Source organism: Salvelinus namaycush, unplaced genomic scaffold (genome assembly GCF_016432855.1).
Source record: "Salvelinus namaycush isolate Seneca unplaced genomic scaffold, SaNama_1.0 Scaffold394, whole genome shotgun sequence".
Taxonomy (NCBI): Eukaryota; Metazoa; Chordata; class Actinopteri; order Salmoniformes; family Salmonidae; genus Salvelinus; species Salvelinus namaycush.
In genome coordinates, this window is record NW_024060941.1 from 159,485 (window position 1) to 181,711 (window position 22,227).

At 44.8% G+C, this 22,227-nt stretch overlaps 2 protein-coding genes across 4 annotated transcripts; both read right to left on the bottom strand.

Annotated features, from left to right (window-relative positions):
* Positions 1–2,613: 2,613 nt before the first annotated feature.
* On the bottom strand, positions 2,614–9,751 carry kiss1 (KiSS-1 metastasis suppressor). The gene is made up of 3 exons (XM_038985925.1): positions 9,641–9,751; positions 3,467–3,601; positions 2,614–3,188 (listed from the first exon to the last, which is right to left on the bottom strand). Exons 2-3 carry the CDS (start codon positions 3,555–3,557, stop codon positions 2,932–2,934), a joined length of 348 nt encoding a protein of 115 aa, XP_038841853.1. The 5' UTR covers positions 3,558–3,601; positions 9,641–9,751; the 3' UTR covers positions 2,614–2,931.
* On the bottom strand, positions 9,731–21,537 carry LOC120040940 (vesicle transport protein GOT1A-like). Of its 3 annotated transcripts, XM_038985922.1 has the most exons (6): positions 21,358–21,537; positions 20,980–21,071; positions 16,754–16,932; positions 15,909–15,972; positions 15,697–15,799; positions 14,719–15,456 (listed from the first exon to the last, which is right to left on the bottom strand). In XM_038985922.1, exons 1-5 carry the CDS (start codon positions 21,380–21,382, stop codon positions 15,704–15,706), a joined length of 456 nt encoding a protein of 151 aa, XP_038841850.1. In that variant the 5' UTR covers positions 21,383–21,537; the 3' UTR covers positions 14,719–15,456; positions 15,697–15,703. The 3 variants fall into 3 exon arrangements, with proteins under 3 accessions (XP_038841852.1, XP_038841850.1, XP_038841851.1); XM_038985924.1 differs by lacking the exons at positions 14,719–15,456; positions 15,697–15,799 and adding an exon at positions 9,731–9,864; XM_038985923.1 differs by lacking the exon at positions 15,697–15,799.
* Positions 21,538–22,227: the final 690 nt, after the last annotated feature.

Here is a 22,227-nt window from a genome sequence, read left to right on the forward strand (position 1 = left end):
TGTCAGGAAAAAACACTAAACAGAAAACATCATCCCACAAAACCCAAACGGAAAATAACAACTTATATATGATCCCCAATCAGAGACAACGGTAGACAGCTGCCTCTGATTGGGAACCACACTAACATAGAAATAAGGAAACTAGAATGCCCTTCCTAGTCACACCCTGACCTAACCAAAATAGAGAATAAAAACCTCTCTATGGCCAGGGCGTGACATTTATGCATGCCATGTAGCTGATGCTTTTATCCAAAGCGACTTACAGTCATGCGTGCATCCATTTTTTGTATGGGTGGCCCCAGCAGGAATTAAACCCATTATTGCACCAGAGGACCACATCTATCTTGAGATGCAGCCATTGTGTTTCACTTAAACTTCTGTGTATGTCATGCATTACAGGATGTCAACTTCATTTACTCAAAAAGATTTCAAGTGAAAATTAGAGTTTATATAAATAAATTATTAACACCAGTGAGATTCTGATGTAACAGGGCTAGGGTCAATTCAAATTGAAGGCAGTCAATTCAGGAAGTGATTCCAATATAAAATTCTAACATTTAAAAACATTTGAAATATTTGACTTCTTCTTTTCAGTTTATTGAAAATCATTGAAATTGGAAAAAATATTGAATTGGAATTTCAGTTTACTTCCTGAATTGACTGCCTTGAATTAAAATGGACCCCAACCTTGTTATGTAAGGAACTGTCACGCCCTGACCTTAGAGATCCTTTTTATGTCTCTATTTTGGTTTGGTCAGGGCGTGATTTGGGGTGGGCATTCTATGTTTTGTTCTATGTTGTCCTTTTCTATGTGTTTTGCCTGGTATGGTTCCCAATCAGAGGCAGCTGTCAATCTGAGAACCATACTTAGGTATCCTGTTCCCACCTGTGTTTGTGGGTAGTTGTTTTGTGTTTTTTTCACCTTACAGGACTATTTCGTGTCGTTCACTCTCGTTGTTGTTTTTTTTGTCATTCAGTGTTCAGTTTATTTGATAAAATGTATTATGAGCTCTTACCACGCTGCGTGTTGGTCCGATGATTCCTATCAGACGAAGAGGAGAGCCGTTACAGGAACAAGGTTATTGACATGTGAGATTATGATGACATCTGATTAATGAACCATTGTTTTAAGTTTAAATGATCACCCTTAACACTCACCACTTCGCTTCTTCAGAACCACCAACACAATGCTAAGGATATGGCAGTGCCTGCTCCTATGGCCATGTAGAACACCAATGAGTTTGGGCTGCTGCAAAAAAACAAATAACACAGTGGGTAAGGATGTATTGCCTTTGAGCCGAATACTAACTTATCTCATCTTATCCGATCTGTTTTTGTCCAAATCTTCGATGGACAATGCATGATTTACGTGAAAGTCTGAGTCAAGTGGACACATATCAAGTTAGGATTTATACCAGTTAATGTCATTGATACAACAACAATAACTAATGTCATTCCATTTCTATCAAACCTCAGGATAAGACCCAGATGCAGACACAGGCGGCAGATGGTTCGAATCTCTGATATTTATTCAAATACAAGGGGCAGGCAAGTCGAGGACAGGCATAAGTTCGTAAACCAGGTCAGAGTCCGAAAGGTACAGGGCGGCAGGCAGGCTCGAGGTCAGGGCAGGCTGAATGGTATGGCAGGCGGGTTCGGTGTCAGGGCAGGCAGGACAGGTCGGAACTGTTAACTTATTGTTTCTCTGGAAACTTGGCAAAAAGCTGCTCATAGTTTTCAATGATAGGCCATAGCCAGTAACCATTTGAACAATTAAATCCCACAGAGCCTCCAAATTTCCCATTAATCTGCTGAACTCCCGAATCACCTGTTGAAATTGTAGAATTGTCACTTTGTATGTTTTTTGTTTAGCTCTAATTTGCATGCAAATGTCCGAATGAGGATACCAGATCTGTTATAATTCACACAGGATCGATTTTGTGATCTGCCTTTTTCTACACTGTCATTCATTTTCTTGTACTGTATATCAATTTCAGTGAACAGAACAGTAGCTTTAAACCATGCTAGCTATGGCTAGCCACTCAACAAAATCTATGGGCTTTTAACAATGTTGTCCGCCTTTTAGTCAATAAAACTAAATGTATTCATATTTGGTTAACTACTTAATTCAGTTTATGAATAGACTTTATTTTGTTACTTTATTACCCCCACCCCCCAATTAACTCAATGCATTGTGGTGTGTTCTGTTGAACCTTACCTTCCAACCTGGTAAGCAGAAGCATCCCGATAAGAAAACTGTAGACTCTCTTCATGTTCATGTACTGTATTAAAGTCCTACTACTCTAGGCCTAAGGTCTCTGACCCGGTAAAGGTGCTGTTGTCTCTGGGTATCTACATGCTTTGGCTACTTGATTCTAAAACATTATCTACTCTACATTGTCAGTACTTAGTTCATCTTATGCTTGAGCAGTTTATAGACCAATAGATCAGACAAATAAGCCAACCCCCAGTGAAAAATGTGTTGACCACAACCCCTCTGTAGAGAGGAAACCATGTTGATGTTGAACTGATAACACATGAGGTGGAGTTGCTTGAAAGTATTGCTGAAAATAAATTACATTTCAGTCTGCTGGATTACAGTGACCATTTATTGAATGGTGTCATCTTTTTGATTTCCAGTTGCATTCATAAAACTATCACATATCAGAACGGAAACATGTCGCAAAACACACACACATATGGGTAACACATGACAGTGGCTGTTGTAAACAAGAAATGATAAAGTCATTATAAAGTAATTTCATCAATAGCTGTCATGAATCGTCATAGATGATATAGCAATATTTCAAGTGTAGGCCTTGGAATTTTGTCTGCTTTTTACACATAAATATATCTACCTACATCATATTGTCAGGCACTGTTCAAAATATAATCAAGTACATAACTGAGAGACGTAATAACTTTTTATAATCATTTTCCATAACGTAGGCCGAAGGAGTTATGGTTGTATGAGGACCTCCATGCTCGATTCTGACGAATCCTGTTTTGTGGTTGGGGCTTCGCTGGGTACCACCACCACCACACCCTTCTGGGTAGTTCCGCCTCTAGCAGTGGATTGTCTACGTCATAGGGTAGAAGAGCAGGAAGTTTGTCAGGGGGTGGGCCCTCTGTTGATGCAGTGGATACATCTCTCAAGACTTTTAGCATTGCATTGTCTGGACTCTCCCCTGTGGAAACAAAGTTTATATTACATTGTAGATCCAAATATGAGCCTTAACAGTCACCAGAGCAAAAACAACACATGCCTCAGTCACCCTTTATATGTCTGTTATAATACTGTCATGTCATTGTAAAAATTATGATTTTAGGACTAACACTCGTGTGAAGCATGACCTTCATTTTTTCTATCTCATCTCATTTGATCTAAACCACTGATAATTTGTCCTCTTAAGTCACATACATACTGTATTTACAGACACTATTTAATTTACATGAGTGACTGTACCTTGGGTATAGTGGGAGTATCTGAGGCTGCTAGCGGGGAAAGTCTCTGTTACTGAAGCGATTAACATCAGAACCACGGTGAGCTGCAGCATGGTTGGTGGTGTTAGCCTGGAACCCACCGCTTGGCTTAATGTATCTGTAAGGAGAAACACAGGAGAAAAGTCCAGTACGTTAAAGGTGCAGTAATGACCAACATTTTAAAAGTCCTTGGGGTAGTAGGAAGGCCTTAAAAGTGAATTATCTAGCCAAAATAAAGCATGGTAAAATAAAACTGTATATGTATATAACTGTATATTGTCCACCTGCTCACCCCTTTAGATCAACATGGATTCTGTAAATGGATACAGTGCATCTTAGCAGGGGTGGGTTTAGTGTGAAATGCAGTTTGATGTATTGTGGATGTGTGTAAAAGGCAGTTGATGTATTGGGGATGTGTGTTAAATACACTTTGATGTATTTGGGATGTATGTAAAAGGCAGTTGTAACGGTCATCGTTGCATGAAGAAGAATCGGACCAAAGCGCAGCGTGGTAAGTGTTCATGATTTTTATTAACACTGAACACTAGAACAAAAATAACAAAATGAGAAACGACAACGAACAGTTCTGTCAGGTGCAGAAAACACTAAACAGAAAATAACTACCCACAAAACACAGGTGGAAAATGCTACCTAAGTATGGTTCCCAATCAGAGACAACGATAGACAGCTGTCCCTGATTGAGAACCATACCCGGCCAAAGCAAAGAAATACAACACATAGAAAAATTAACATAGAATGCCCACCCAAATCACACCCTGACCAAACCAAAATAGAGACATAAAAAGCTCTAAGGTCAGGGCGTGACAATACCCCCCCCCCCCCCCCAAAGGTGCGGACTCCGGCCGCAAAACCTGAACCTATAAGGGAGGGTCTGGGTGGGCATTTCTCCGCGGTGGCGGCACTGGTGCGGGACGTATATCCCGCTCCACCTCTGGCTTGGCCCACTTTGGTGGCGCCTCTAGTGCGGGGACCCTCGCCGCCGACCCTGGACAGGGGACCCTCGTTGCGGGCCCCGGACTGGGCACCCTCGTTGCGGACCCCGGACTTGTTACCCTCGTTGCAGGCCCCGGACTGGGCACCCTCGCTGGAGGCTCCGGACTGGAGGGCGTCGCTGGAGGCTCCGGACTGGAGGGCGACTCTGGAGGCTCCGGACTGGAGGGCGTCGCTGGAGGGACCGGACTGGAGAACGTCTCTGGAGGCTCCGGGCTGGAGGCCGTCTCTGGAGGCTCCGGGCTGGAGGCCGTCTCTGGAAGCTCCGGGCTGGAGGCCGTCTCTGGAGGCTCCGGGCTGGAGGCCGTCTCTGGAGGCTCCGGGCTGGGCGCATGCACAGGATTCACCAGGCTGGGGAGACACACAGGAGACCTGGCTCTGGGAGCAGGCACAGGATTCACCAGGCTGGGGAGACATACAGGAGGCCTCTTCCTTGGCCGAGGCACCGGATACACTGGGCCGTGGAGGCGCACTGGCGGTCTCGAGCACAGAGCTGGCACCACCCGTTCTGGCTGGATGCCCACTTCCACCCGGCAAATGCGGGACGCTGGCACCGAGCACACCGGCCTGTGAATGCTCGGCCGAGACACAGTGCGCATCACCCCATAGCACGGGGACTGACCAGTCACATGCTCGCCACGGTAAGCACAGGGAGTTGGCTCAGGTCTCCAACCTGACTCTGCAACACCTACCATGTGCCCCCCGCCAAAAAAAAATTGGGGGGCTGCCTCTCAGGCTTCCTTGCCAGCCGTGTTCCCTCATAACATTGCCGCTCCGCTTTAGCTGCTGCCTTCGCCTTCCTCTCTGCTTCTACCTGCTCCCAGGGCAGGCGATCCTTCCAGGCCAGGATCTCCTCCCACGTCCAGGATCCCTTGCCATTTAAAATGTCCTCCCATGTCCAGTCCTCCTTCTTACCACGCTGCTTGGTCCTTTGGTGGTGGGTAGTTCTGTAACGGTTTTCGTCGTCTGAAGAGGAGTAGTCGGACCAAAGCGCAGCGTGGTAAATGTTCAAGATTTTTATTAATACTGAACACTAGAACAAAAATAACAAAACGAGAAACGACAACGAACAGTTCTGTCAGGTGCAGAAAACACTAAACAGAAAATAACTACCCACAAAACACAGGTGGGAAAATGCTACCTAAGTATGGTTCCCAATCAAAGACAACGATAGACAGCTGTCCCTGATTGAGAACCATACCCGGCCAAAGTAAAAAAAAAATACAACACATAGAAAAAGGAACATAGAATGCCCACCCAAATCACACCCTGAACAAACGAAAATAGAGACATAAAAAGCTCTAAGGTCAGGGCGTGACAACAGTTGATGTATTGTGGATGTGTGTAAAGGCATGTTGATGTATTGGAATGTGTGTAAAAGGCAGTTGATGTACTGGGGAGATGTGTAAAAGGCAGTTGATGTATTGGGGATGTGTGTAAAAGGCAGTTGATGTATTTTGGATGTGTGTAAAAGGCAGTTTATGTATTTGGGATGTATTCAAAAGGCAGTTGATGTGTGTAAAAGGCAGTTTGAGGTATTGTGGATGTGTGTGAAAGGCAGTTGATGTATTGGGGTTGTGTGCAAAAGGCAGTTTGAAGTATTGTGGATGTGTGTAAAAGGTAGTTGATGTATTGGGGAGATGTGTAAAAGGCAGTTTGATGTATTGGGGATGTGTGTAAAAGGCAGTTTGATGTATTGGGGATGTGTGTAAAAGGCAGGTGATGTATTGTGGATGTGTGTTAAATACACTTTGATGTATTTGGGATGTATGTAAAAGGCAGTTGATGTGTTGGGGATGTGTTTAAAGGCATGTTGATGTATTGGGATGTGTGTAAAAGACAGTTGATGTATTGGGGAGATGTGTAAATGGCAGTTGATGTATTGGGGAGATGTGTAAAAGGCAGTTGATGTATTGGGGATGTGTGTAAAAGGCAGTTGATGTATTGGGGATGTATGTAAAAGGCAGTTTGATGTATTGTGGATGTGTGTAAAAGGCAGTTTGATGTATTGGGGTTGTGTGCAAAAGGCAGTTTGAAGTATTGTGGATGTGTGTAAAAGGTAGTTGATGTATTGGGGAGATGTGTAAAAGCCAGTTGATGTATTGGGGATGTGTGTAAAAGGCAGTTGATGTATTGGGGATGTGTGTAAAAGGCAGTTTGATGTATTGGGGATGTGTGTAAAAGGCAGGTGATGTATTGTGGATGTGTGTTAAATACACTTTGATGTATTTGGGATGTATGTAAAAGGCAGTTTGATGTGTTGGGGATGTGTGTAAAAGACAGTTGATGTATTGGGGAGATGTGTAAATGGCAGTTGATTTATTGGGGAGATGTGTAAAAGGCAGTTGATGTATTGGGGATGTGTGTAAAAGGCAGTTGATGTATTGGGGATGTATGTAAAAGGCAGTTTGATGTATTGTGGATGTGTGTAAAAGGCAGTTTGATGTATTGGGGATGTGTGTAAAAGGCAGTTTGATGTATTGGGGATGTGTGTAAAAGGCAGGTGATGTATTGTGGATGTGTGTTAAATACACTTTGATGTATTTGGGATGTATGTAAAAGGCAGTTGATGTGTTGGGGATGTGTTTAAAGGCATGTTGATGTATTGGGATGTGTGTAAAAGACAGTTGATGTATTGGGGAGATGTGTAAATGGCAGTTGATGTATTGGGGAGATGTGTAAAAGGCAGTTGATGTATTGGGGTGTGTGTAAAAGGCAGTTGATGTATTGGGGATGTATGTAAAAGGCAGTTTTATGTATTGGGGATGTGTGTAAAAGGCAGTTGATGTATTGGGGAGATGTGTAAAAGGCAGTTTTATGTATTGTGGATGTGTGTAAAAGGCAGTTTGATGTATTGGGGATGTGTGTAAAAGGCAGTTGATGTATTGGGGATGTGTGTAAAAGGCAGTTGATGTATTGGGGACATGTGTAAAAGGCAGTTGAGTTATTGGGGAGATGTGTAAAAGGCAGTTGAGTTATTGGGGAGATGTGTAAAAGGCAGTTGATGTATTGGGGAGATGTGTAAAAGGCAGTTGATGTATTGGGGATGTGTGTAAAAGGCAGTTGATGTATTGGGGATGTGTGTAAAAGGCAGTTGATGTATTGGGGATGTATGTAAAAGGCAGTTGATGTATTGGGGAGATGTGTAAAAGGCAGTTTTATGTATTGGGGATGTGTGTAAAAGGCAGTTGATGTATTGGGGAGATGTGTAAAAGGCAGTTTTATGTATTGTGGATGTGTTTAAAAGGCAGTTGATGTATTGGGGATGTGTGTAAAAGGCAGTTGATGTATTGGGGACATGTGTAAAAGGCAGTTGAGTTATTGGGGAGATGTGTAAAAGGCAGTTGAGTTATTGGGGAGATGTGTAAAAGGCAGTTGATGTATTGGGGAGATGTGTAAAAGGCAGTTGATGTATTGGGGAGATGTGTAAAAGGAAGTTTGATGTATTGTGGATCTGTGTAAAAGGAAGTTTGATGTATTGTGGATCTGTGTAAAAGGCAGTTTAATGCATTGGGGATGTGTGTAAAAGGTAGTTGATGTATTAGGGAGATGTGTAAAAGGCAGTTTGATGTATTGGGGATGTGTGTAAAAGGCAGTTTGATGTGTCAGGGATGTGTGTGGTTGCTGGGCAACTTGCCAATGTGACCTCAGTGTTAACTCATATCACCTGCTCTGTGGAGATGAAAGCAACTCACCCTGCAGAGCACGCAGGAGGAACACAGGGGAAAGGTTGGGGTATTGACCTGCCACAGCTGACAGAATACTCCCAGAGCTGCTCATACTCTTCTCAACGAAGACAGAAACTCACTCTTTCAGACACACACATAGATTATCATGCATGCACGCACGGAAACGCACACACACAAAACAGAATGATCTCCTCCTACCCCCCATTCCCTCACATACACACACGCACACACGCACACACACTCTCAAAAACTCAACAGTTGACTTCAAACAGGAGCATCAAAGGTCTGTGACATCATTACCAACCACTACTTCCTCAGTTATCTCTGGCTGACTGAAGGGATGCGCTTGATATTCAAGTGTCCTGTTTACTCACTGCTAGAGTCCCATTTCTGCCCAAACACCACATTGTAACGATGAGAAAGTAAACATTTCCAAATCTTTCATATTCAAGGAGCTTTCCAGGGAGCCCTGAATCACTTTTTATTGGCTAATTATTTTTCCTGACTTGCTTACTTTGGACAGTTAAGCGGAAGGGAAACCTTAGCTACAAATGTTTTAAAAGGTTTTCATATACCGATATATCCTGAATTATATTAATGATATTTTAAAAAATCCACTTTGGACCCACATAGAATATTTTCAGTAACCAGTTGAATGTATCTATTCAACACAGTACTCATAAAGTCAAATTAAACGTGGTCCTATGTAGCTCAATTGGTAGAGTATGATGCTTGCAATGCCAGGATAGTGGGTTTGATTCCCGGGAACACCTATATATGTAAAAAAGGTATGCACGCATGACTGTAAGTCACTTTGGATAAAAGTGTCTGTTAAATTGCATAAAAAAACTAATAGAATAGCCTAAAAATAATGTTATCTTCAGAAACCTCCAGATTGTGGTTTTGATGGAGGGGAACCTTGACTCAAGCATTGACTCTTCTGGCTCGTTAAACACTAAAGAGGCCTTTAACCTAGTAGTTTATCTGCTTTCCATGCTCCGCTAAAGTCAAAGACACTGATCCTGCAGTGCAGATCTCAGTTAACAAAGGGATACTGATCACTGCCTGCCTCAGCTGTGGATCTGGTTAACCTGGCACTCCTCTGGTTTATTACAGTACACCACACTAACCACAACCTTTACTATGTTCCTGAAAATCTTGACATGGCATATGTACTTGACAAGGCATATGTACAGTACATTGAATGTAAATTAAGAGAACAATAGACTGACAAAAATAGGTGATTCTTGATATCTTGAACTTCCTGGAAACCCAGTTTTTTTCTTGAATACTACTTGCTGAAATTTAGGCCAAATACCTTGTTTGTTTAGAACCAGGAGCAATCAATGTGGTTGATTTCAACACCAAGTTGACAAACCACTCAGTTTCAAGGCAATGGCATACATATTCTGTTCACCATAAAAAAATCTACCATGGAAGGAACAACATTGGCTTACCTGTTTCCCTGTGGAGCCGCCTGAAGAGGAAAGATATGTAGACCACTCCGACGGTGTCCTCACTACCCACCCCAAAGGGGCTTTTGTAGGGAGACCACTTGCGTCATCGTCCCTGTGTTGTAACCTGGTGTGCTTGGACGTCCCCCCTTCTTTCTATCTCTCCTTTCATCCTCCTGTCCTCTCTTCTGTTTGGTGATTGCCAGAATTTCTCAGAAGTGAATCCCCTGAATTGGAACCAATTAAGTTTTATTTAGACCCATCCAGCACATAATGCAGGGTAATTGAGCTTTATGTCACGATCATCCGGACAATAAACAAAAGAATGTGACATGTCAAGATCATCCAGACTATAAACAAAATAATGGAACATTGCAAAGGAGAAGTGGTTTGATGAATATGTAGCCTCATACCCAATGTCTTCTTGATGTTGTTCCTTGTATTTAAACTACACAAAAGGGGTATGGGATGCTACAAAATAGCACTGGCTACAGTTGCTAGTCCATTTCCCCAAAAAAGGAGTGGAAAAAGTAATTCACTAGACATTCTGAATAATCAAAGGCATATCTACTATTATACAATGGGAGGTCTAATCCTGAAGGCTGATTGGTTAAACCCACATTCAAGCCGGTGTCTATTCCAGAAGTTACCACCGGCTAAATCTACGATGTTAAAATGCCTATTTACTCTGTTCCATCTGACTGCGCAATCCACTGTCTTATTAGCCCAGCCAGGCAATTGATCAACTTGTCAACGTGTCCAAACGTTTTGACTGGTACTGTATATCCTTCAAACACAGGCTTCTCGGGCATTATCACTTAAGTAAATGTTAAATAGGTAACACACAACACTTTCTAAATGTACAACATACCATGGAAATACAGTTCATTCTGAAACTATTCAGACCCCTTGTCACGTTCCTGACCTGTTTTCCTTTGTTTTGTATTTATTTTAGTTGGTCAGGGCGTGAGTTGGGTGGGTGGTTGTATCGCGTGTCTGCATTCGTGCCACACGGGACTGTTTGTCGGTTGTTTTATGTTATTTTTGTTTCGTGTTCAGTTTCGATTCATTAAATAATCATGGACACAAATCACTCCGCGTATTGGTCTGATCCTTCTCGCCTCTCCTCCTCGTCCGAGGAGGAGGATTACGACGACCGTAACAGAAACACCCACCACAAGAGGACCAAGCGGAGTGGAGAAGGGCAGCGACAGCAGCAGAGACAGACAGAGGAATGGACATGGGAAGACGTCTTGAACGGCAAGGGTTGCTACACATGGGAGGAGATCCTGGCTGGAAAGGATCGCCTCCCATGGGAACAGCTGGAGGCAGCGAGGAGAGCAGAGGCAACCGGAGAGAGGAACCGGAGGTATGAGGGTACGCGGCTAGCACGGAAGCCCGAGAGGCTCACCCAAAAATTTCTTGGGGGGGGGGGGGCTAAAGGGGAGTGTGGCGAAGCCGGGTTGGATACCAGAGCCAACTCCCCGGGCTTACCGTGGAGTGAGAGGGCGTTGTACTGGTCAGACACCGTGTTATGCGGTGGAGCGCACGGTGTCCCCAGTACGCGTGCTTAGCCCAGTGCGGGCTATTCCACCTTGCCGCACTGGTAGGGCTAGGTTGGGCATCGAGCCGGGTGCCATGAAGCCGGCCCAACATATCTGGCCTCCAGTACGTCTCCTCGGGCCGGCGTACATGGCACCAGCCTTACAGGTGGTGTCCCCGGTTCGCCTGCATAGCCCAGTGCGGGCTATTCCACCTCGCCGCACTGGCAGGGCTACGGGGACCATTCAACCTGGTAAGGTTGGGGAGGCTCGGTGCTCAAGAGCGCGTGTCCTCCTTCACGGTCCGGTATATCCGGCGCCACCTTCCCACCCCAGCCCAGTACCATCAGTGCCGACACCACGCACCAGGCTTCCAGTGCGTTTCCAGAGCCCTGTTCCTCCTCCACGCACTCTCCCTGTGGTGCGTGTCTCCAGCCCAGTGCCTCCAGTTCCGGCACCACGCACCAGGCCTACTGTGCGCCTCAGCAGGTCAGAGTCGGCCGTCTGCCCAACGCCGCCTGCGCTGCTTGCCTGCTCAGCGCTGCCCGAACTGTCTGCCTTCCCAGCGCTGTCTGAACTGCCTGCCTGCCCAGCGTGGTCTGAACTGTCTGCCTGCCCAGCGCTGCCCGTCTGTCCCGAGCCTTCAGAGCCGTCCAGCCAGGACCAGCCAGTGCCGTCCAGCCAGGACCAGCCAGAGCCGTCCAGCCAGGACCAGCCAGAGCCGTCCAGCCAGGACCAGCCAGAGCCGTCCAGCCAGGACCAGCCAGAGCCGTCCAGCCAGGACCAGCCAGAGCCGTCCAGCAAGGACCAACCAGAGCCAGCAAGCCAGGAGCTGCCAGCCAGCCAGAATCCGCCAGAGCCTTCCGCCAGCCAGGATCCGCCAGAGCCTTCCGCCAGCCAGGATCCGCCAGAGCCTTCCGCCAGCCAGGATCCGCCAGAGCCAGCCGCCAGCCAGGATCCGCCAGAGCCAGCCGCCAGCCAGGATCCGCCAGAGCCAGCCGCCAGCCAGGATCCGCCAGAGCCAGCCGCCAGCCAGGATCCGCCAGAGCCAGCCGCCAGCCAGGATCCGCCAGAGCCAGCCAGCCAGGATCCGCCAGAGCCAGCCAGCCAGGATCCGCCAGAGCCAGCCAGCCAGGATCCGCCCCTCAGTCCGGTGCTGCCCCTCAGTCCGGTGCTGCCCCTCAGTCCGGTGCTGCCCCTCAGTCCGGTGCTGCCCCTCAGTCTGTTACTGCCCTTTGGAATAGTGGGATTGACATGGAGGGTGGATATTGGGAGGAGGCCACGGAAGCGGGGGTTGACTATGGTGGGGTGGGGACCACGACCAGCGCCAGAGCCGCCACCGTGGACAGACGCCCACCCAGACCCTCCCCTAGACTTTGTGCTGGTGCGCCCGGAGTTCGCACCGGGTTCTGTCACGTTCCTGACCTGTTTTCCTTTGTTTTGTATTTATTTTAGTTGGTCAGGGCGTGAGTTGGGTGGGTTGTCTATGGTTGATTTTCTATGTTGGGATTTTGTGTTCGGCCTGGTATGATTCTCAATCAGAGACAGCTGTCAATCGTTGTCCCTGATTGAGAATCATACTTAGGCAGCCAGGGTTTCACTTGTGTTTTGTGGGTGTTTGTTCCTGTGGAGGTTTTTTGTTGCCACACAGGACGGTTTCGGTTTTGTCACGTTGGTTGTTTTTGTATTTTGAAGTGTTTTGTTGATTTTCATTAAAAGAATGAACACTAACCACTCTGCGTTTTGGTCCCCACCTTCTGTCAGCGAGGACAGCCGTAACACCCCTTGGCTTTTTCCACATTTTGTTACCGTACAGCCTTATTCTAAAATGGATAAAAAATAGATATATTATTTATATACCTGGGGCGGCAGGTAGATAAGTGGTTAGAGCGTTGGGCCAGTAACTGAAAGGTTGCTAGATCGAATCCCCGAGCTGACAAAGTAAAAATATGTCATTCTGCCCCTGAACAAGGCAGTTAACCCACTGTTCCCCATTGTAAATAAGAATTTGTTTGTAACTGACATGCCTTAAATAAAGGTTAAAAAAAGGTCATCAATGACTCTACAAGCTTGGCACACCTGTATTTGGGGAGTTTCTCACATTTTTCTCTGCAAATCCTTTCAAGCTCTGTCAGATTGGATGGGGAGCGTCGCTGCGCAGCTATTTTCAGGTCTCTCCAGAAATGTTAGATCCGGTTCAAGTCCGGACTCTGCCTGGGCCACTCAAGACATTCATAGACTTGTCATGAAGCCACTCCTGCATTGTCTTGTTTGTGTGCTTAGGGTCATTGTCCTGTTGGATGGTGAACCTTGCCCCAGTCTGAAGTCCTGAGTGCTCTGGAGCAGGTTTTCATCAAGGATCTCTCTGTACTTTGTTCCGTTCATCTTTCCCCCAATCCTGATCAGTCTCCCAGTCCCTGTCACTGAAAAACATCCCCATAGCATGGTGCTGCCACCACCATGCTTCACCGTAGGGATGGTGCCAGGTTTCCTCCATACGTGACGCTTGGCATTCAGGCCAAAGAGTTCTATCTTGGTTTCATCAGACCATCTTGTTTCTCATCGTCTGAGAGTCTTTAGGTGCCTATTAGCAAACTCCAAGCGGGCTATCATGTGCCTTTTACTAAGGAGTGGCTTCTGTCTGGCCACTCTACTATAAAAACCTGATTGGTGGAGTGCCACAGAGGAACTCTGGAGCTCTGTGAGAGTGACCATTGGGTCACCTCCCTGACCAAGGCCCTTCTCCCCCGATTGCTCAGTTTGGCCGGGCGGCCAGCTCTAGGGAGAGTCTTGGTGGCCACTGTGTTCTTAGGGACCTTCAATGTTGCAGAAATTATTTAGTACCCTTCCCCAGATCTATGCCTCAACACAACCCTGTTTTTGAGCTCTACGGACAACTCCTTCGACCTCATGGCTTGGTTTTTGCTCTGAAATGCACTGTCAACTGTGGGACCTTATATAGAGGTTTGTGCCTTTCCAAATCATGTCCAATTAATTACATTTACCACAGGTGGACTCAAATCAAGTTTAAGAAACATCTCAAGGATAATCAATGGAAACAGGATTCAGCTGAGCTTAATTTTGAGTCTCATAACAAAGGGTCTGAATACTTGTTTTTTATTTGTAATACATTTACTAAAATTTCTAAAAACCTGTTTTTGCTTTGTAAATATGGTGTATTGTGTGTAGATTGACGAGGGGATACAATTATTTAGTACATTTTAGAAGGCTGTAACGTAACATAATATGGAACAAATCAAGTGGTCTGAATACTTTCCGAATGCACTGTAAATAAATAAAATGTGTAGGGCTCGATTCAATCCATAGTGCTGAAGATCCACACTTTAGAGCGAAATTTAAAGTTAATTTCGATTGAACCAACATATACAGCATTAACCATAAATGCATTCTCTTCGAATGGCGGAACATTGACTTTAAATTTCTATCGCAGTTCAGCACTATGGATTGAATTGAGCCCAAAGTGTGTTTAACAGAAGGGCTCGTAGTTGCTTGACTACAACTATAATAAAGAGTATGATAAACTGTAGATCAAAAATATGGTTTTATTATAAATACATAAGCAGGGTTGGGTAGGTTACTTTCTAAATGATTACCCAAACTAAGTAATAATCTGATAACTTTCAGTTGCTTTTTGAATGCCTTCCTCTAAAGAGACAAAAAGGATCCATCAAACGCATCATAGTGGTCTCTGACTTATGGTCAGACTCTCTCAGGCTGAACAAACTTAAACGTGCCGTTTTGTCAATGCTGAATTGAGAAAACAGAAAGGTGTTATAATGTATTTTTTTCTGCAAACATCCTTTCTAAATGTAAAAGTAATCCAAGAACTAATCACCTAGTTTTTCAAAAGTATCTGTAATCTGATTACAATATTTCTGCTTGTAACGTAACTGATTGCAGTTACAGTTTCTTGTAAATGATTACATGTCATTGATTACATGTAATCGGTTACTCCCAACCATGTACATTAGTGGTAGGGCAGCTAGTCATTGCCACACATCATGTGGTGGTTCATGTTTTATGTAAACATTTCAAGAAGAAGAGTCCATCGGTTGGTTCATGGTTGTTGATGGGGGAAGGCTCTAAGCTACCTCCCCGCTCCATCAGTCTCTGTCAAAGGTCATAGCCAGTCTGAGCCCAAATACACTTCTCCTTTTGTCATCCATCACTTCCATTCCTCCTCTCTTCTTTTTCGGCTTCTCTCTCTCCCTTTCCTCAGACAATAGAAGGGCTACTTCCTATGAAGTTGTTGTACAACTGGGACATGAAAGAAAGAAGAGAGAAAGAGTGAGATAAATATAGAGAGCTTCCACTCCCTTTCTCTTCCCTCAGATCATAGAGGAGCTGTTTCCCTTGGAGAAAAAAAAGAGAAGCGAGAGAGAGAGATTTCAGTCTTTCATGAAGCAGCACTATCGGGAGACTATAACTTGCCACTAGACACATTGTGAAAATGTTATTTGGAAAAATGTTGTCTTTGATGAAATATCTGGGGTGTACCCAAACGTCAAGTAGTCTTGGAGACGGGCTCATGTATTGTTGTTGTTTTTCCATTGCTTTGAGAGCCCAAACAACGCTTCCCGTATTTACTGATGGATCTCGGCTATTTTGTGGGAGAATGAAAAAAATCATAATGTATTATGTTTATTCAAAGTGATGAGTCTGGCTTAGTGACAGTCACAGTTGAAAAAAATAATGATTGTTGCTCTCACCACATTGAGATAGGGTATATTCACCAACGATAAAATGAATCCACACGCCACAGGGAAGAATGACCTGGAAGGAGATATAGAGATACATAAGAAGTGAGAACATTTCAACCCAGCAGACACTGTCACTTCAGCTTACAACTACCACAGAGTGATTCTGTCTTTGGTGTTGCCCAGGATACAGAACTTCAGAACTATTCCCAAGACAAATATCCCTTTAGACATATCAGACATTATTTTTGGGATTGAAGCTTTCTCACGTGCTTTGTCCACAGTTTTTCTCAGAAAGTGGTCCAGGGCTGGTCCCTGGACGCGGTCAGTAAAGTGATGTTGGCTTTCTTTGACCCTTCAGTCATGTCAGAACCTTGGATAAGGTGGAAGAGAAACTCGGACGTGGTAGCGTCTGTGATCTTCCAAACTGGGTGTTCATTTTGAAAGTGTTGGCATGGCATCAGTCATATAGCTGCTGTGTTAAACGCACTGTTTCCAAACAACCTTAAATGGAATCCCTCCTTTGCTTTGTCTGTTTTAAATTGAAGGCCAATATAGTTGAGAGGTCTGGGAAAGTTGATACTGCTTTCCCCTGGAACTTTCCAATCAGTTGGCATCAAAGAAAGGAAACGAGGAGAAGCAGGCGTTTAAAAATACGGTGCTGCCACCAAGGTACTGTACGTCTCTCATACCTAATCGTCTCCCAGCTCTCCTGTTGCTATGTGGTTGTTCCACCTTGCTTTCTAGAAAGCATGTCTTCTAAGACGCTCTGGATGAAAGTGCTGAATGACAACAACAAAAATGTAACATCTAAAATGTCCTCTCTATCAATACCCCAGATGTGCTTTTGAACTCACCTGAACAGGAGCACGAAGCCGTAGCTCTCCACGGCCATGCCGATGATTGGCCAGCGGAACAGCACCAAGGCCACGCCCCCCAGGAATAAGGTGGAGCCTCTGAGCTTCTGTCTCTGGAAGAAGAAGCCGGCCGTCCTCCTCAGGCCAATGATGAACGTCAGACCAGTCAGAAACAGAACCTGAAGGAAAGAAGTATGAAAATATAGAAAACTCTTTTCCTGTTTGTGATGCTATTATTGTCACTGTTATTTCCTGTTACTGTGACTATTGTCATGCAACCGAATTGCCAACAGAGTTAGAGTTCCGCGGTCGCCACCTTGGCTGCTGTAGATACATTAAATCTCAGTCGATCTACAAACACATAGCCTATTAGCTATACAATTGTAATGTTATACCCCTGAGAAGGTGGAAATATGGGAAATGATTCACACTGACACATAGCATCAGCGACTGCTCAGTGAGTTGTGATGATGAATTGCATAAAATCATAAACTCTTTCCATAGATATCTCTTTTCTTAAATTATACTGAACCCAAATTTAAACGCAACGTGCAACAATTTCAACAATTTTACTGAGTAACAGTACATATAAGGAAATTAGTCAATTTACATAAATTCATTAGAACCTAATCTATGGATTTCAAATGACTGGGCAGGGGCACAGCCATTGGTGAGTCTGGGAGGGTATAGGCCCACCCACCTGGGAGCCAGGCCCAACCACTGGGGTGCCAGGCCCAGCCAATCAGGATGAGTTTTTCCCCATAAAAGGGCTATATTACAGACATAAATACTCCTCAGTTTCACCAGCTGTCTGGGCGGCTGGTCTCAGATGATCCCGCAGGTGAAGAAGCTGGATGTGGAGGTCCTGGGCTAGAGTAGTTACACATGGCCTGCCGTTGTGAGGCCGGTTGGACGTACAGCCAAATTTTCAAAAATGACGTTGCAGGTGGCTTATGGTAGAAAAATTAACATTCCATTTTTCTAGTAACAGCTCTGGTGGACATTCCTGCAGTCAGCATGCAAATTGCACTGTGGCATTGTATTGTGTGACAAAACATTTTAGAGTGGCCTTTTATTGTCCCCATCACAAGGTGCACCTGTGTAATGATCGAGCTGTTTAATCAGCTTCTTGATATGCCACACCTGTTAGGTGGATGGATTATCTTGGCAAAGGAGAAATGCTCACTAACAGGGATGTAAACAAATTTGTGTACAACATTTGAGAGAAATAAGCTTTTTGTGCATACTGTATGGAACATTTCTGGGATCTTTTATTTCAGCTCATGAAACATGGGACCAATACTTTACATGTTAAACTTTATATTTTTGTTCAGTATAGTTCAGAAGATACTGAAGCACTCTGGGACTGGGGTTGGATCCTCCTGTTTTAGTATTAAACCCATGTGAAACCTGTAGTGCTATGCCTTCCTCTGGCTCTCAGCCAACTCTGCATATGGAACATTTCTGGGATCTTTTATTTCAGCTCATGAAACATGGGACCAACATTTAACTTGCGTTTGGTGGGGTTATGGTATGGGCAGGTATTAGCTACGGACATTGAACACAATTCCATTTTACCGATGGTAATTTGAATGCCCATAGATACAGTGACAAGATCCTGATGTCCATTGTTGTGCCATTCATCCGCCACCATCACCCCATGTTGCAGCATGATAATCCACAGCCCCATGTCGCAAGGATCTGTACACAATTCCTGGAAGTTGAAAATGTCCCAGTTCTTCCATGGCCTGCATACTCACCAGACATGTGATGCTCTGGATCGACGTATACGACAGCGTGTTCCAGTTCCTGCCAATATCCTGCAACTTTGCACAGCCATTGAAGAGGATTGGGACAACATTCCAAAGGCCCCAATCAACAGCCTGATCAACTCTGTGCGAAGGAGATGTGTCGTGCTGCATGAGGCAATGATGGTGACACAAGATACTGACTGGTTTTCTGAACCACACCCCTTCTTTTTTTACAGGTGTCTGTGATCAACAGATGCACATCTGTATTCCCAGTCATGTGAAATCCATAGATTAGGGCCTAATGAATTCATTTCAATTCACTGATTTCTTTATATAGATTGTAAGTCAGTAAATCTTTGAAATTGTTGCATGTTGCATTTATGTTTTTGTTCAGTATAAGAATGCTGTTCACTGACTACAACAGTTCAACATCATAGTCCCCTTCACTCTCATCACTAAGCTCAGGACCCTGGGACTGAACCCCTTCCGCTACAACTGGATCCTGGACTTCCTAACGGGCCGCCCCCCAGACGATGAGAGTAGGCAACAACATATCCAACCATAAACACGAAGGCCCCTCAACAGTGTGTGCTTAGTCCCCTCCTGTACTCCCTGTTCACCCGTGACTGCCTGGCCCACGACTCCAACACCATCATCAAGTTTGAGAGGAGGTCAGAGACCTGGCAGTGTGTTACCAAGCCAACAACCTTTCCCTCAACGTCAGCAAGACAAAGGAGTTGATAGTGGAGTACAGGAAATGGAGGGGTGAGCATGCCCCCATTCACATTAATGGGGCTGTAGTGGAGCGGGTCGAGAGCTTCAAGTTCCAAAGGTGTCCACGTCACTAAGAAATTAACATGTTCGACACACACCCACAAAGTTGAGGGCACGACAATGCCTCTTCCCCATCAGGAGGCTGAAAAGATTTGGCATGGATCCTCAGATCCTCCAAAAGTTCCGCAGCTGCACCATTGAGAGCATCTTAACTTGTTGCATCCCCACTTTGTACGGCAACTGCAAGGCACCCGACCGCAAGAGTATGGTGAATACGGCCCAGTACATCACTGGACCGAGCTCCTTGACATCCAGGACCTAAATACCAGACAGTGTCAGAGGAAGGCACAAAAAATGGTCAAGGACCCCAGCCACCCAAGCTATAGACTATTCTCTCTGCTCCCGCAAGGCCAGCAGTACCAGTGCACGAAGTCTGGAACCAACAGGACCCTGAACAGCTTGTGCCAAGCCATAAGACTGCTAAACAACCCTGCGGAATGGTTACCCGGACTACCTGCATAGACCCTTTTCTGCACTAACTCTCTTGCACTGACACTATGCAAAAACATTGTTCTCCCACACACACCGACAGTACTTAGCTGTATATATCCATGTTATTGTTACTCATTATTGTTATTCGTTATTTACTGTGTATTGTTGGAAAAGGACCCGTAAGTAAGCATTTCACTGTTAGTCTACGCCTGTGATTTTATTTGAAAAAAAAGGTGTATAATGAGTAAACTATAAACTCCAGTAGGCAATCAAGATAAGATGAACAACCACCGATATAAACAAAATCGTATGACATTTTTAGAGCTGTATTTTGACTGCAATTTCATGTAGGCCTACCTATAGTGAAGATACGCCCTGTGGAGATGTTCATTTTGAAACATCTATATAAAAAAATTGTTTGAAAAGATTAGTACAGATTTTCTCAGAGGACCCCACATTGGGGTGCGACCCCAAGTTTAGGAACCACTGTGCTAACCTCTCTCTCTCTGCTTTCTTCCTTTCTCTCGCTGTATCGTCTACTTCCTCCTGTAGCCTGCATATTTTTTGATCCTGCTGAGGTAGGCTCCATTTAACATGAGCTTTTTATGTAATCTTTCTAGCTGGCTAAGTAATACTAGCCAGAGCCCTTCAACGTGACTGCAATAGAAGTCTCTGCCGGCAGCTAGCCACCTGACTGACTGTATCTATAAGCGACTCATTCTCTGAGAGTCCGTTTTTGTTTGTTTGGGGGATGTCTGAAGACACGGCAGTAGTCCCAGGACGGTTTTAAAATGGCCTTTTGTCTGGCATCTCACAAACACACTGTCGCCGCCTACAGTATAGTTGTCTAGAGGGGACCCGATTCCGAACTGGGGTAGTTCGTTTCATGTTTCAGGCTCTCTGCATGTGCCCCGAGAGTGCAGAGTTAGCTGTTTGAGAGAGTGGTGAATGTGCTGCTAAAAAGGCAAATCTGGGAGGCGAATCCATAAGACGCAGGCCAACATAACATACAAAGCACTGTTCAAGATTCCACTTGTTCACAAAGAGTCAGGCGCGATTAGAACTCAGTCAGAACAAGAAAATAAGCGTTCTGAGCTTTGATCAACGCTGGGAGCAATATTTAGATGTTGACCCATCATTTATTTTCTTTATTGTGTACAAAATATATATTTGTATTATCATTTTCAAATTAGAAAGTGTATTACTCACATTCCCAAACGCCAGCAAGACAGAGTCAAAGTACAGCAGCACGCCAAAGAGCAGGAAGAAGAGGCCAAAGCCTGTGAGACCAACACCGATCTCTGGAACACACACACACATAGAGAGAGAAACACACACACATACAAATTAGCGAGACATCCCGAGTAGTTAAACCAACTTTACAGTCTGTTCCTACATTTAGGCAGTCTACAGAGTTCAAACTCACAGTATCCATAGCCTTATAGGCTTTCACCATGACACACTTTAAAGTTAAAAGTTCACAACAAAATAACTCAAGTCCAGGTACAATATGTCGACTAGCAGATTTACCTGAGCAGTAAATAAAAAACAAACTGATTGTAAGAAAGGCTGTTGTAAACCACTTACTCTGAGTCTCCGTGATTGAAACCATGATGTCCTTGTCTTCCCCTGAATTCTCTCTCCTTCTCTCCCCCTTCTTGCGTCTCTCTCTCTCTCTCTCTCTCTCTCTCTCTCTCTCTCTCTCTCTCTCTCTATGTCTCCTTCTCTTTGCAATCGGTGTGTAGATCTGTGCACCTTTCTCTTCGGTGACCTTTGAACTGTGCTGTCACATCCTGCGTGCTAGGTGATCATCAACCAGACTGGGGGGGGGGGGGGGGGTTATCCATTGATTTGTTCTTAAGCTGCCTTCCTGACTTGGTCTCTCTTGAAAAAAGGATCCAGTTTATCATAATGGGACTTCCTAGTTTGAATCAAGGAATCATATACAACTGTTGTTTTTAATGGCCCTATTTTTATAAAGGAGACAATTTACAGGTTTTGATAGAGTGGATGTGAAATTGATTGCCTCTGTAGGCTTGTTATCAACTGATTGGATTGTCAGAGGCTCCTCTCTCCACCATGATCATTAGATTCACAGTTTTCACAGACTCAGTGTGATTGTTCTGGCATGGTTGTAATCTTTTCAAAAAAGGCTACAGGCACTACAAAGTCTTACTTGTGAAGAAACAAGATACCCAGCATCATGTGTACACTGGAGGTTGTACAGACCCGAGAGAGTTTAACCTCGTCTCGCCCTGTGTTTGAGTAATGAAGCAGGCTACAGTGGACAATGGTGGAAAAGCAGCAGGATAGTGTCCACAGTGTGGAGGTCGGGAGGTCGTCGGGAGATGTCTTCAAAACCTACGACTAGGGGCAACAGTGAGCGCTATTAGCATCAAGTAGGCTTGGATTTTGCTAGGGCATGTGGACAGGGAAGGCGGACAGGCGTAAGCTGCG

Coding starts and splice junctions, on each gene's coding strand:
- LOC120040940 (XM_038985922.1), bottom strand. CDS start 21,382: ATGGTTTCAATCACGGAGACTCAGA. Junction 15,973..16,753: donor GGCTTCGTGCTCCTGTTCAG/GTGAGTTCAAAA, acceptor ATCTCCTTCCAG/GTCATTCTTCCCTGTGGCGT. Junction 15,800..15,908: donor ATATACCCTATCTCAATGTG/GTGAGAGCAACA, acceptor CCCACAAAATAG/CCGAGATCCATCAGTAAATA.
- kiss1 (XM_038985925.1), bottom strand. CDS start 3,557: ATGCTGCAGCTCACCGTGGTTCTGATGTTAATCGCTTCAGTAACAGAG. Junction 3,189..3,466: donor ATACTCCCACTATACCCAAG/GTACAGTCACTC, acceptor TTGTTTCCACAG/GGGAGAGTCCAGACAATGCA.